At 38.9% G+C, this 13331-nt stretch overlaps 1 protein-coding gene across 1 annotated transcript; it reads right to left on the bottom strand.

Annotated features, from left to right (window-relative positions):
- Nucleotides 1-7127: 7127 nt before the first annotated feature.
- Nucleotides 7128-12817, bottom strand: LOC309401841 (growth-regulated alpha protein-like; the record flags this gene model as incomplete). Its single annotated transcript, XM_081971130.1, is given in 5 exon segments — nt 7128-8635; nt 9232-9313; nt 9416-9530; nt 12702-12789; nt 12791-12817. Coding segments are annotated over 5 exon segments (327 nt in total). The 3' UTR covers nt 7128-8620.
- Between the last annotated feature and the right edge of the window lie 514 nt (nt 12818-13331).

Here is a 13331-nt window from a genome sequence, read left to right as displayed (position 1 = left end):
AGAAAAACCAAATGCATAGATATAGTTTATGTGGTATTTGGCTCAACAGCATAATTATGAGAAGGTTCTAGGAATCCTAGTGGACAGCCACTTAAATATGAGCCAATAGTGTGTTGCTGCCTCCAAAAAAGTCAATGAAGTCTATTAACAGAGGGATAGAATCAAGATCAAGTAAAGTGTTAGTGTTGTTTTATAATGCTCTAGTACAGTGGTTGGCAAGCCGCGGCTCGCGAGCCACATACGGCTCTTTACACACTTTAATGCGGCTCTTCTGCGTGCCGGGCGCCCGCTCCCCTCCCTCCTCTCGGGCACTTCAAAACAAGCGCCCCTTTCCCTTTTTTCTTTTCGACCCACAATGATTAGGGAGGATCCTGAAGTCGGGCGGGGACGAGAAGCGAAGAGGCAGAAAAAGAAACGGAGGCTAAGGAGCTTCCCCCCCACCCCCTCCCAGCAAAAATCTAACTGGGGAGCCGGGCGGGCAGTAGCAAATTAGCCGATCACGCTGCATGGGCAGTAGCAAATTAACCGATCACGCGGCGTGATCAGCTAATTTGCTACTGCCCGCCCGGCTCCCCGGTTAGATTTTTGCTGGGAGGGGGCGGGGGGAAGCTCCTTGGCCTCCGTCTCTTTTTCTCCCTCCTCGCTTCTTGGGGCTCCACCAATGGGGGAGCAAGGCCCGCCCAGCGCCAGGCTTTGGGCTAACACAGAGGTCTGCAAAGTTGGCTGTTTTAAGACTGGTGGACTTCAATGCTCAGAATTCTGGGAGTTGAAGTCCACCAGTCTTAAGAGCCAATTTTGCAGATCCCTGGGCTAATATGATTGGTGCCCTTGGTGGACTTCAACTCTCAGAATTCTGGGAGTTGAAGTCCACAAGTCTTCAAGCTGTCAGGTTTGAAGACCCCTGGGGTTTTTTTTCTAAAGGGTTAGGGGTGCAAGGGTCTTGCAACTTGACAGCTTTAAGACTTGCATGCTTCAATGCCAGAGTTCCTGAGCCAACATGACTGGAGGAGGAATTCTGGGAGTTGAAGTCCACAAGTCTTAAAGCTGTCAGGTTTGAAGACCCCTGGGTTTTTTTTTATCTAAAGGGTTGGGGGTGCAAGGGTCTTGCAACTTGACAGCTTTAAGACTTGCATGCTTCAATGCCAGAGTTTCTGAGCCAACATGACTGGAGGAGGAATTCTGGGAGTTGAAGTCCACAAGTCTTAAAGCTGTCAGGTTTGAAGACCCCCTGGGGTTTTTTTCCTAAAGGGTTAGGGATGCAAGGATCTTGTAACTTGACAGCTTTAAGACTTTCGTGCTTCAAATGCCAGAGTTTATTGAAACTAAAAACAGTGTACCATCCTATGTATTTTCGGTTTTAAAAATGTGGCTCTCAAAATAAATTTCAATCGTGGTTTTGGCGAGATTTGGCTCAGTTGAAAAAAAAGGTTGCCCACCACTGCTCTAGTAAGACTTCACTTGGAATATTGCATGCAGTTTTGGTCACCAAGAAATGTAAAAAAAAAAAAAAAAAAAAAGACATCGAGACTATTAAAAGATGCAGAGAAGAGCAACAAATATGATTAGGGGACTGGAAGCTAAAACATATGAAGAACAACTGCAGAAATTGGGTATGTCTTGTCTAATGAAAAGAAGGACTAAGGGTGACATGATAGCAATCTTCTAATATCTAAGGGGCTACCCCAAAGAAGAGATTGTCAAACTATTCTCCAAAGCACCTGAAGCCAGGATAAGAAACAATGGATGGAAACTAATCAGAGATACAGCCTAGAAATAAGGCTGGACTGGTCACAACTCACAACCTAGAAATGTCCTGATAGAACAATCAATCAGTGGAATGGCTTGCCTTCAGAATTTGTGTAATCCAACACTGGAAGTTTTAAAGAAGAGATTGGACAGCTATTTGTTGGAAATGGTATAGGTCTCCTGCTTGCACAGAAGGTTGGACTGAAAGACCTCCAAAGTCCCTTCCAACTCTGTTATTCTCATTTGAAACAATAAACTTACCTGCAAATTAACCACTTACAATTGCGGGTGACATTTTTGCTTCCACAATTGAATGTTCCTTCTGCAAATGTAGGGAAGTGTGTGCTATGAGATGCTGGGAGTAAAGGAATACTAGAAACATAATTTAAAATTGGAATGGATACTGGAGATCATCAGGTCCAACCACCTGCCCAGCACAGAAATCCAATGCAAAAGTATCCCTAACAGATGCCATCCAGCCTCTCAATCTGCTCAAACATGTCTAATGAAGGATAGTTCACCATCTCTCAAAGCAGTCTATTTTATTGTTGAACAGCTCTTACTATTAAGAAATTCCTATCTTTTGTAACAACTCTGAAAATTCTGCCCCACCTTCCTCATGTTAGTCTTTGAGATGTCTGAAGACATGTATTATGTCTCCTGGATGTCTCCTCTTATCAGAGTAAATACATCCAGTGTCTCCGGTTGTTCTTCATTCATTTTTTCTTCCCAGTTCCTTATCCTCTTGATTAATCTCCTTTGGACACACTCCAATTCAAAGAAGTCCTTTCCACCTTGTTTCCCTGAAAATACGACCCCCAAAATAAGCACTTGGCCTTATTTTCGGGAAGGTCTTATTATTTTTGAGGTGCAGGAAGCAGGGAGTGTGATCACCTCATGACTACTCCTGTGTTGCAATATTTTGAGGAGGGCTTATTTTCGGGGGAGGGCTTATTTTAATGCATGCGCTCAAAAGCCCAATGGGAGTTATTATTCAGGGAGTTCTTATCTTGGGAAAACAGGGTAAAATGTGGTGACCAGACCCACATGCAATATTCTAAATGTAATCTTGATGATGTATTTCCTTCCAGCTTGATTCACTGATCAGAATCACTGATATGATTATTGAATTTTTTATTTATTTATCTAATGGTAGCATGATCCAAGTCTCATTTTGAGTTATAGAATCTGACATTAGATCTCGTCTGGTCCAATCTCTAATAGAATCCATTAGAGCAAGGGGTGTCAAACTTGCATCATCACATTGTTGTCATGTGACATATGGTGACTCCCCCTAACCCTAACCCCATTGGTAAACCAGTAGTGGGTGTGGCCAGTGCATGATGCATCTGGCCCCTAGGCCACAGCTTTGACACCCTTGTACTAGAGCATTTCCTGCAGAGAATCACAGAGTTTCTCTTCTGAAGACCTCTCAGGAAGGTCACAACTCACAAGTTCATGCAGCAGCCTGTTTTACTGGTTGATAGCTCCAATAGTCAGAAAGCTATTCTGGTTATTTAGCTCGACCCTTCTCTCATGAATACTTTTAACTCATTGATTCTGGTCATGCCTTCTAGGACAATAGAGAACAAATCCCCACCCCTCTTCTTTATGAGAACCCTTCAGATATACGAAGATTGCTATTATACCTTTTGTTAACTGATCTGTCTGCTTGCACAAGATGCCCATAAGCTCCTCATGAGGTGTGACCTGCAGACTCTTCACTATCATGAAGAGTCTAGGAGCCCTTCTTTGAATTTCCTCCAGTTTGTTACTGTCCTATGGAACTACTATGCCACACAGTGACATATGAGACTTGACCAGGGCATAACACACTATAGTAAAGCAATGAAAATGAAACAATTATTTGCCATTGATTCAATGTTTCTGCTAATGCGCTATAAGCTAGTATTTGCCCTTTTTTCATCCTCCTTGTGTATATGTGCGTCTAAGTCTTTGTGCACCCTTGAGGTAATTGTAACTATAAAATGTCTCCAATACAAAAGGACAAGAAATTTAAATTTTTCAAAGAAAGAAAAGAATAAACTGGCAGAAATTGCCTTCGGTCCATTTGTTGGGCCCAGAAAACTGAAGGGGGTGGGAGGAACCTTTACTTTGTGTTTGCTTGGCCAACAAAAACAGAGTAAAGAGAAGTATTCTTTCTTCCTTCTCTCCTTGTACTTAAAAAAAAAACAACCAAAGGTTATGAAGAAATGTTTTTAAGCTCATTTACAAGAAAAGTTTTACCCTTGCATTTACTGTATGTGTTTAAATGGTTTCATCTGTTCAGCTCTTTCCTGAAACATGTGAATCCAGCTCACTTTTTCTCACCTGTAATATCCACAGATTGTTAACAGTTTATCCGTTTAGCAACTGCAATACTGATGTGTGTTTTTTCCAAACTCTGATTCTAAGCTATCTATCCCCCCCTCACCAACCCCTTACCTCTAATCCCCCAACAATGGCTTTCCTGGTAAAATTACCAGCAAAGGAGGGAGGGGACCTTGTTATCATGTCTTTCAGCCCTGTACACATGAGCAGAGCACATGGATCCAGATGCCTCCAGAGGAGCCCTTCCATTCACTGAGCCAGAAATTGGGTTTGAATCCAGCCTTCCACTAGAAAGCCATCACAGCAATCAGAGTGGAGCAGACTGACTTACTAGCCTTACTACCAAGCATGCCACCCTGGCAAACATGAAAGAAAGGATCCTGAGATAAAGAAGTAAAGACTAAAAGACTCTTTTCAATCCCCAGAAGATAGCTATAAAGACTATGGGGGAGGGTGGAAATTGATTGTAAGGTTTTCTTTGCTTCATTCATAGAAATTCATTGTAAGGTTTTCTTTCTTGTCTCATTTATATTGTAATCAGTTTGATGTACTCATGTAAGAATTGTACTTGAGAGTGCCTAGCACAGCAAGTTCTGAATACCTTGAATTTCTGTCTGGTGGGAGGGAAATTTGTCCAAAATGTCTGTATTTTCTGTATTGTAGAAGAAGCTGCATTCGTATGTACACACACACACACACACACACACACACACACACACACACAGAGTCAGAGAGAGAGAAACCCCATTCAGAATTAGATTGAAAGTATCTCCTTCGCCTACCTCCATACAAAGTTTCTCCTAGGTTGATTTTTGCTCAGACACTAAAGCCCAAGCAATCATATCTCCCTTTTAATCCCACGTGGAGGGGCAATTCCCCTTAGGCAATTCCCCCACTTGAAGAGCTAGCACCTATACCACCTATACTGTACCTGTGCATTTGGGTTTGCTTGCCTAAATGTAGTACCTTGCTTTTTCATCATTGAATTTCATTTTGTTAGATAGTGCCCATTGTTCAAGGATCTTCAAAACCCAAGCCCTAACTGACTCACAAATGATGCTGCCCAGCTGCCCAGTAAAGCAAGATATGTTGCACTGGTGGTCTAATGAATAGGAGCTTAAATACTAAATAGCCTAGATTGCACACTGGCTAACCTCAATTTGGCCTCATAAAGTAAGAGCTAGGGCAGGTTCAAGAACTATCCCTTGGAAATGGGAAGCCTGTAGTTATTTAAAAGGCAAAATCATGGCTGTGAAGTATTTTGGGATTTCTGCTTGCTTAAAACCTGTTTGGAAGCTCTCAGAAAGTGATATCTGACATCTGAAATTAATTGGCATGGAAAATTGGATACTGTACATTTCTTTCCAAAACCTTTGCCCTGGCTGTTAGACCTTCATGGTTGGAAGCTCTCTGGGAGCCACTGAAGGAATCCTGTCTCTCTCAATGCCTTTGCATCAGGAAAAAAATAAGTCTCCCTGATCTGAGCAATTTTAATATTTTGTCAAGAACATGTGTGTCCCACTCACATGTTTTGTAAAAAAAAAGGAGAGATTGTAGAAAGTTAGTACCCAACCCTCTGCTAGAAAAATGAAATATCCTAGGAAATATTGAAAAAGCAGAATATTATATTTCCCTGGATCAGAAATTGAGAAACATGTTTTAGGCAGGAAACAGACTCACTCTTAATAGCCCCCACTTTCTTTAATGAGCCATTAAAAAGCCTGGGCCAGCCTATTCTATATAATAAAGAATTCTCCCCTTCAGCTCCAGGGTGATGGGATTAAGGCATGATAATATTAGCCTTCCACAGGAACTTGCCACATGGCATCTAGAAACTCAAACTTGGCTCCATGGGAGTCTGACAACCAATCAGAATACATTTCTTACACAGGAATAGGAAACAGAGAGGTGGAGCTGAACAGAGAGTATAAAGCCAGGAACTTTCGGCCCTCTCCTCTTCTTCTTCACCCAACATTGAAGCATGTGATCACTTTTTCTGTTCAGAACTCAAGCCACGTGATTCTATCCACCATTAAACCATCCTTCGAAGCAGCCTCCATGTTTCCAGCGTCTTTTTCCCCACTTGGAGCTGAACCCAGAAGGACATTTCTTCCAACAATCTATTAAATGATATCCTTCTTTTCAGTCTAATTCAGTGTTTAAGACTGCTTAAATGTTTTTGAACTGCTCCAGATTTGAACCAGTCTGACCTAAGCATAGTACACAAAATTGTCTGCTGCAACATCCTACCTATCAATGACTACTTCAGCTTCAACCTCAATAATACACGGGCAAACAATAGATACAAACTCAAGATAAACTCAGTTGCAGAAAATACAACTTCAGCAATAGAGTGGTCAACACCTGGAATGCTCTACCTGACTCCATTGTTACATCCTCAAACTCACACAGCTTCAACCTTAAACTGTCTATTGTGAACCTCACCCCATTCCTAAGAGATCCAAAAAGGGGGCATGCATAAGTGCACTAGCTTGCCTAATGTCCCTGTCCTACTGTCCCGATTTATCTATATTTATTTCTTTTGTTCATATCCATGCTTATACTTGTACATGTTTGACTTAATTAATTAATTAATTAATTAATTAATTAATTCAGTGTTATCTGCAAACAAACCACTGGAGTGATTGATGAGGACTCTTTGGATGCAGTCATTCAGCCATCTGAATCTAATAGGAGTAATTTCTGGCCAATATTTTACTATTTTATGAAAGAGAACATCATGACCCATTCTTTCAAAGGCTAAGCTAATCAGTTTATAACATTGATGATTAGACTGGCATGATTTCTTCATGAAGACTCAAGCTGACTCTTGTTAATTAAAGCATGCTTGCATAAGTGCTCATAAACATATTGTTTGATAAACTGCTTGCCTGGTATAAATGAGAAGTTGACGGGTTTAAAATTTAGTGGGCCTTTTTTCTCTCTCTGAAGGTGAGGATGAAATATCTGTTTCAGTCATCTTTTCTAGTAGAATCTTGTGGGAGAAGGCTTGATATACAGTAGCTGCCCTCAAAATAGTACACGGAGAATAATCTTAGATATGTTTATTTTTTAAAAGGCATTTTACCATGATATTCAATTATTTTACATTAATTGCAGCTTGTTAACAATTTCATTAAATTTGTAATATATAAAATAATAATGTGTCACATATTAACGATGATTCACTTTGTCCAAGAGACAACATAAAAAAGAATATCATGTAGATAATTGATTAATATTTCTAAACTGGACTATTGAGCATTGATACAAAAATGTCATGCACCAAAGTGATAAATATAAATCAGCCCCAAGTTGCATACTTTTAAATGTTTAAATTGTACTATGTGGCTTCATTGTGATTATATATATTTTTGTATTCCAGAATCAACAAATCCACCAAGCCTCAAAGTAATTTGGCAATACAAGACAAACAGTAAAGACCTTAAAAAAATTAAGTGGTTTTAAAACGTTGCTTAACATTTCCACATATATTGTCATATTGAAACACTTTCATTGAAAATACAAAGTCATCAAATTTTCAAAAAACCTCCACTTATGATAGAAATAAGTATTAGTTAAAACATGGTGATGTGTTTACATGGCTGTTGCATTTAGCCTTTAGTAAGCTCCATTGAAATGAATAGGTCCCCAAAAGGTTGGCAGAGAAAGCATGGATACAGATAACTTTCTGCTTACGCTTTTTGGTATGTGTTTATTAATAGTTTTATATCCCACTTTTAAAAACAAATTCCACTATGGCTCACAACCTATTATTACATTCAAGAAGGCAATCAATGTCCATTAGTTTCAATGTATAACATAGAGGTGTCCTTGACTTAAGACCACAATTGGAACCAGAATTCATGTTGCTAAGCAAGGCAATTGTTAAGTGAGTAAGGGCCCAAAATTATATTTTATGCCATGATTAAACAAATTATTATAGTTGTTTAGTGAATCATGTGGTCATTAAGTGAATCCAGCTTGTTAGAAATTAGCTGGAAAGATTACAAATGGTGACCACATGATCCCAGAATGTTGCAGCTGTCATAAATAAATGCCACTTGCCAAGTGCCTACATTAAGATCACATGACCACGGGGATGGTGCAATGGTCATAAGTGTTAGGATCAGTTGTAAGTAACTTTTTTCAGGGTTATAACTTTGAACGATCAGTAAACAAATGAGTATAAATTGAGCATTACCAGTATACCATGTAGATTGCATATCTGATATGAAGAAATTGAGATGATCATGAGAGCATGGCACTGGAATTTTAAGTGTATGGAAGCTCTGGAAGTTGAAGTCCACACATCTTAACATGCCCATGGTCGTGAATGCTGATATAGAGAGGTAGCAATAAATACATTGACATATGTTTGAATAATAAATACAACAAAGGGGGAACTGCCAAAGGAATAATTAAGTCTTTGGATTGTCGTCTTCTGCCAATTTTTTTCTTTCTTCCTTCTCTCTTCGTCTCTCTCTCTTCACAGTTGCAGTGTTTATTCTTGCAGCTACATACCCAAACAATAGTGTTTGTGTCACAGGTTAGTACGCTGCAAAAGACCAGAAATCATTGAAAACATAAGAAGCAGAAAAAGGCAAAGCTGTCTCAGCCACATACAACTTTTTCTTTCTTGTCCATGTACCTTGTGATTTCAGTGATAGATTTACTATTTCTGTCTGCAACAGACCATCTTACCCTAAATTATGTTTTGCTAATGGAGACTTTAGGCGCACCAACACATTTTCTGTTTATAGGACCTCTTTTGTTAGGTATAAAATACATTTTCTTGCTGATTACACTGCATTTATATTGCAATTGTTGGCAGCATTATTAAAATTGTGTGTGTGTGCTTGTGTGTACATATATATATATATATATATATATATATATATATATATATATATATATATATATATATATATATATATATATATATATATATATATATATATATATATATGAAACATATTGCAATACAATTTGAACAAAATAAGAATTCAGATTTCTAACAAAAAAAAAAGCAATCCTTTATTCAGGTTGCTTGAAAATCTCATTACCTTTAGTAAACAATTACTGTTGCTGGATTCTAGCTGTACTAGAATGTGGTTTCCGCATGCAGGTCTACTAAATGATCTTTATAAATACCTTTGTAAATCTTTGGATAACCTTCTGAACCCATGGCATTGTCGTATTCAGGCAGAATTGTTTCCCATCTTTCCTGGTGAGTCTGCGACAGTGGAAAGAATAACATTAGTTTCTGAGTGAGATCAAATAGCTCTTAACTGGCCTAGAGTAACTGAAATGCAGCAGACTAGCCCTGGACACTTACATGACTTCAGGCCTAATGCAGTGTGGTCCCTCAGGTATGAAATCCACAGAAGCAATTAACGCAGTTGAAATTCCATGGGAAATGACCTTCACACACTGGCAGCGCAATTCTCTTGCTGTGGAGGAAAAACAACCAGAGACTCACAATGCAATCCTACTGATATATATGGAGCTATTACAAAATCTGTCCCCTGGCTATACTTTCCAATAAGTAAAATAAGGAGATCCATACTGAATATTTAACTCCAAATATTCTCCCAAGGATAAAGGCTTTGACTGAAAAATAAACAACTCCAAACCTATCTTCTCATTAATAAATCCCACACAAGCAAGCAAAGTACTTTATATTATTGTAAGCATTTGTTCATATATTAGAACTGCAACAATCTCAAGGTTTTCAACCAGATATAGGTAGTCCTCGACTTATGACTACAATTGAGGCCCAAATTTTTGTTGCTAAGTGAAAGATTTGTTAAGTGAATTTTGCTCCATTTTTTTACTTTTTATGCCAGGATTGTTAAGTGAATCACTGCAGTTGTTAAATTAGTAACCTGGTTGTTAAGTAAATCTGATTTCCCAATTGACCTTGCTTGTCAGAATGATGATCCCGGAACACTGCAACCATCATAAATATGAATCACTTGCAGAGCATCCGAATTTGAATCACATGACCATGGGCATGCTGCAATGGTCGTGAGTGTGAAAAATGGTGATAAATCACTTTTTTCAGTGCTGTTGTGACTTTGAACAGTCTCTAAATGAACTGTTATAAGTCAAGGACTACTTGTATTTCTTTTTGGAAGTTTATTGAGAGATATTTCATTTTTAATTGAATCAATATAATCTTAACATCTTGTATTTATACCTTTATTATATAATCCCATTTTTAGTCTTCCCAGTTTCTCTAAATTTTTGCATTATCGCTATAGAAACCTGGTCTTAATAAATAAACTGAAAACAAAAACAAAATAAGAACTTTTTTTTTTACAATATTACTTCATTCTGAAGGGTTTGTGTGGTTATTCTCAATGTTAACACAATTTGCTAGCATCCAAACTCCAACTATCATATTCATTTATCATGTAATTCACTCTATCTTCTTTATTTCACATTTTATAAATAAAAAATTTCAGACTATTAAAATTCTGGCTTATGCAGTTACTACCTGCATTGTTATGTTTTCCCTTTGATAAGCACCCTTACATATACCTGAGAATAACCTAAGCCCTAACCTAACCACCATACCTAAACTGATTAAAAAATGTCGGGAATTGTTTCCCCATTTTTCTCATCTTCTGCACCTTTTCTATTCCAGTTTTTCCAGCTAACCTGGCTACCTTAACAGGAGGTATAATAGTGCTATATTGGTTTTATAGAGCAGTTTTTTAAAGTTATACCTGAGAGGCTCCGCTTTTTCTCAAAGTGGTGATATTTGGATATGAAGAATTAACTATTTTCATGAGGTTTGGGCTACATAATGCCTTTGAATATACCCAGGCTATTGTAGGTTATACTACAGACTGTCTTTAACATAGCTAGTAGAGCATGGACATTTTTGTAACTGCCACAAAAAAAAAAAAATCACAGCTACTTTGTGAAGGTAAAGTTCTAACTTGCAAAAATATTAAAATATCCATAGTATAGAAAAGTTAAATATGAAAACAAATAATAAAAGGAGCAGTGAGAGTCATTTGCCTTAGGCATGAAAGGTTGAACAATAGTTGTCAAATGATAGAAATATATGGATTTTGAAATATGAATATAGATTATTTTAATTTGCTTAACGAAATAATTAAAAAATATTCATGGAAGCAAAATATTTGGAAAAATATGCTAAAATGTTTTGTTCCTTAAATTATTTTGTAGAAAGAGAAATAAATAGATAGTTTTAAATTCTAATCTAAAAATAATTATGGAATTATTTGAAGATGATCTATTTATTAATAAGTTAAATTATAAACTCTTGTCATACTGATGGTATATAACTCGACCTTCAAATTATTATAATGTGATAGTTTTTTTACTAGTAAAAGAGTTGTCAATTTTTTTGGCAAATTCTTTTGCCATGATAGAAATTAGAATTTCCCTTATTTCACTATCGGATAATCTCAGTCAACTGACACACAAATAATGGACTATTTTTTTTACTTAGTAGTACTTTTTATAATTGTAATATGTGGCATTGCTTGGGATTTTTATAGTGGAAAAACATATCAATTTTTGGTTGATAAATATATTTGTTATTTTCATTCAAGGTTATATTTTGCACCTTTAGTTTGAAACCACCTCAATGTGTAAATAGGACTGTGAATGTGCTCAAATATTCGAGTCCTAAATTATGAATGTGGATATCAATAATATTCCTGGTTTTGCAAAAGCACCACAAGAAAGCATATAGATTTCACAGGAATGGCGAGTTTTCAAGAAGAGATTCATCAAGCACACGATATTTTGTTTTTTGGTGTCATTGTTGTTTAAACAGCAAACCGAGAGGATGACCGTTCTGCCTCAGAAGCATCTTCTGTTCACAGAACTTTTGCACTCTCCCTCCATCTCTCCCTCCCCCTTCTCTCTCTCTCGCATTGAGATCCTTCAGACGCCTAGTGCTAAGTTTTCTACATTCTCATATTCGAATTGCACTACCCAGGTACCACCGCTTTCTCTTCCCATCTGCACTAAATGAAAACAGAAAACAGAAATGAAAACTTGAAGTCTTGCGGCTGCAGTGCACAATCACCTTCGAAGCACAAAACATTCCCTACAGATAGGGTGCCCCTACAAGAGTTTGTTTTTGCGCGTGTGAGGCTGGGAAGCTGGATTCTCCTTCTTCAAAGTTCTTTGCGATAAGACTACGAGTCGACGTACCTCTAAGCAAGTGAGTAAAAACATAGAATGAAAGAGTTGGAAGGGACCTTAAAGGTCTTCTAGTCCAACCCTCTGCTCGAGCAGGAATACCTATACCATTTCAGACAAGTAGTTGTCCAGTCTCTTCTTAAAAGCCTCCAGCGACCACGACTTCTGGAGTAGAATTGCAGAGAAATCGGCACGGAGCCTGACGAACGAGTGGCAGACCCCTGCGCTCTCTAGCAACCTCCCGCGGCGGTGGGGAAGGATTCCATAACCACAGTTGTACGACTTCTTATCCCTCAGAAACTCGCTTGGCCCAAGGGCAGCGACTGCTAGCAGAGCATATCAGCGCATAGCTGTCACGCAGCCCAGGATGGAAGACAGTCGCCCGTTCGCCTTCCTACCTGCAGCTCCCTGCCTGGGGTCAGAAATCAGCTTACCCTGGGTCTGCAAGGCGCTCCCGGCGAGCAGTAGGAAGAGGACAAGTAGGGTCGTGCGGAAGGCTAGGCAGCTCATGTTGGCACAACGGGCTATAGCGCACTCTGAGCAACTCCATCCAGCCGCCGGGCTTTTATCTCTCTTGGGCTGACCCAAAGGGATAAAGACATAGGAGAGGCAGCGGTTCTTCAGAAGCTGTGAACGTCGGCGCTGTCAAGACCCACCCCTTGCGACAGCAAGGACAAAAAGGGCGTAGAACGATCTCTGAGCCAATTCCTCGAACTCCGAGTGAGGAGCTGAAGAGTGGGAAAGGGAGGGAGAGGTAGGGAAGGAAGGAAGAAAAGGAAAGGGAGGGAGAGGTAGGGAAGGAAGGAAGAAAAGGAAAGGGAGGGAGAGGTAGGGAGGGAAGGAAGAAAAGGAAAGGGAGGGAGGGGGATCACGAACAGAAGTCACATTGTCTGGACATGGGGAAAAGTGTGTCCTCCTTAATCTGCTACTATTAAGAGAAATCAGGAAAGGGCTCCTGTTTGGAAAAAGGTACCAAAGATATAGCTGGGCTAGCATCTAATTCAGGGACTGATAGGTTAGTTTTGCAGCAGGCATTCCTAAGATGAAAGCTTAGACTGGAAAGA

This window comes from Natrix helvetica (genome assembly GCF_964273705.1).
Source record: "Natrix helvetica genome assembly, chromosome: Z".
Lineage (NCBI taxonomy): Eukaryota > Metazoa > Chordata > Lepidosauria > Squamata > Natricidae > Natrix > Natrix helvetica.
Note: the sequence above shows the minus strand (reverse complement) of the source record. Positions and strands in the feature narration are given on the sequence as shown.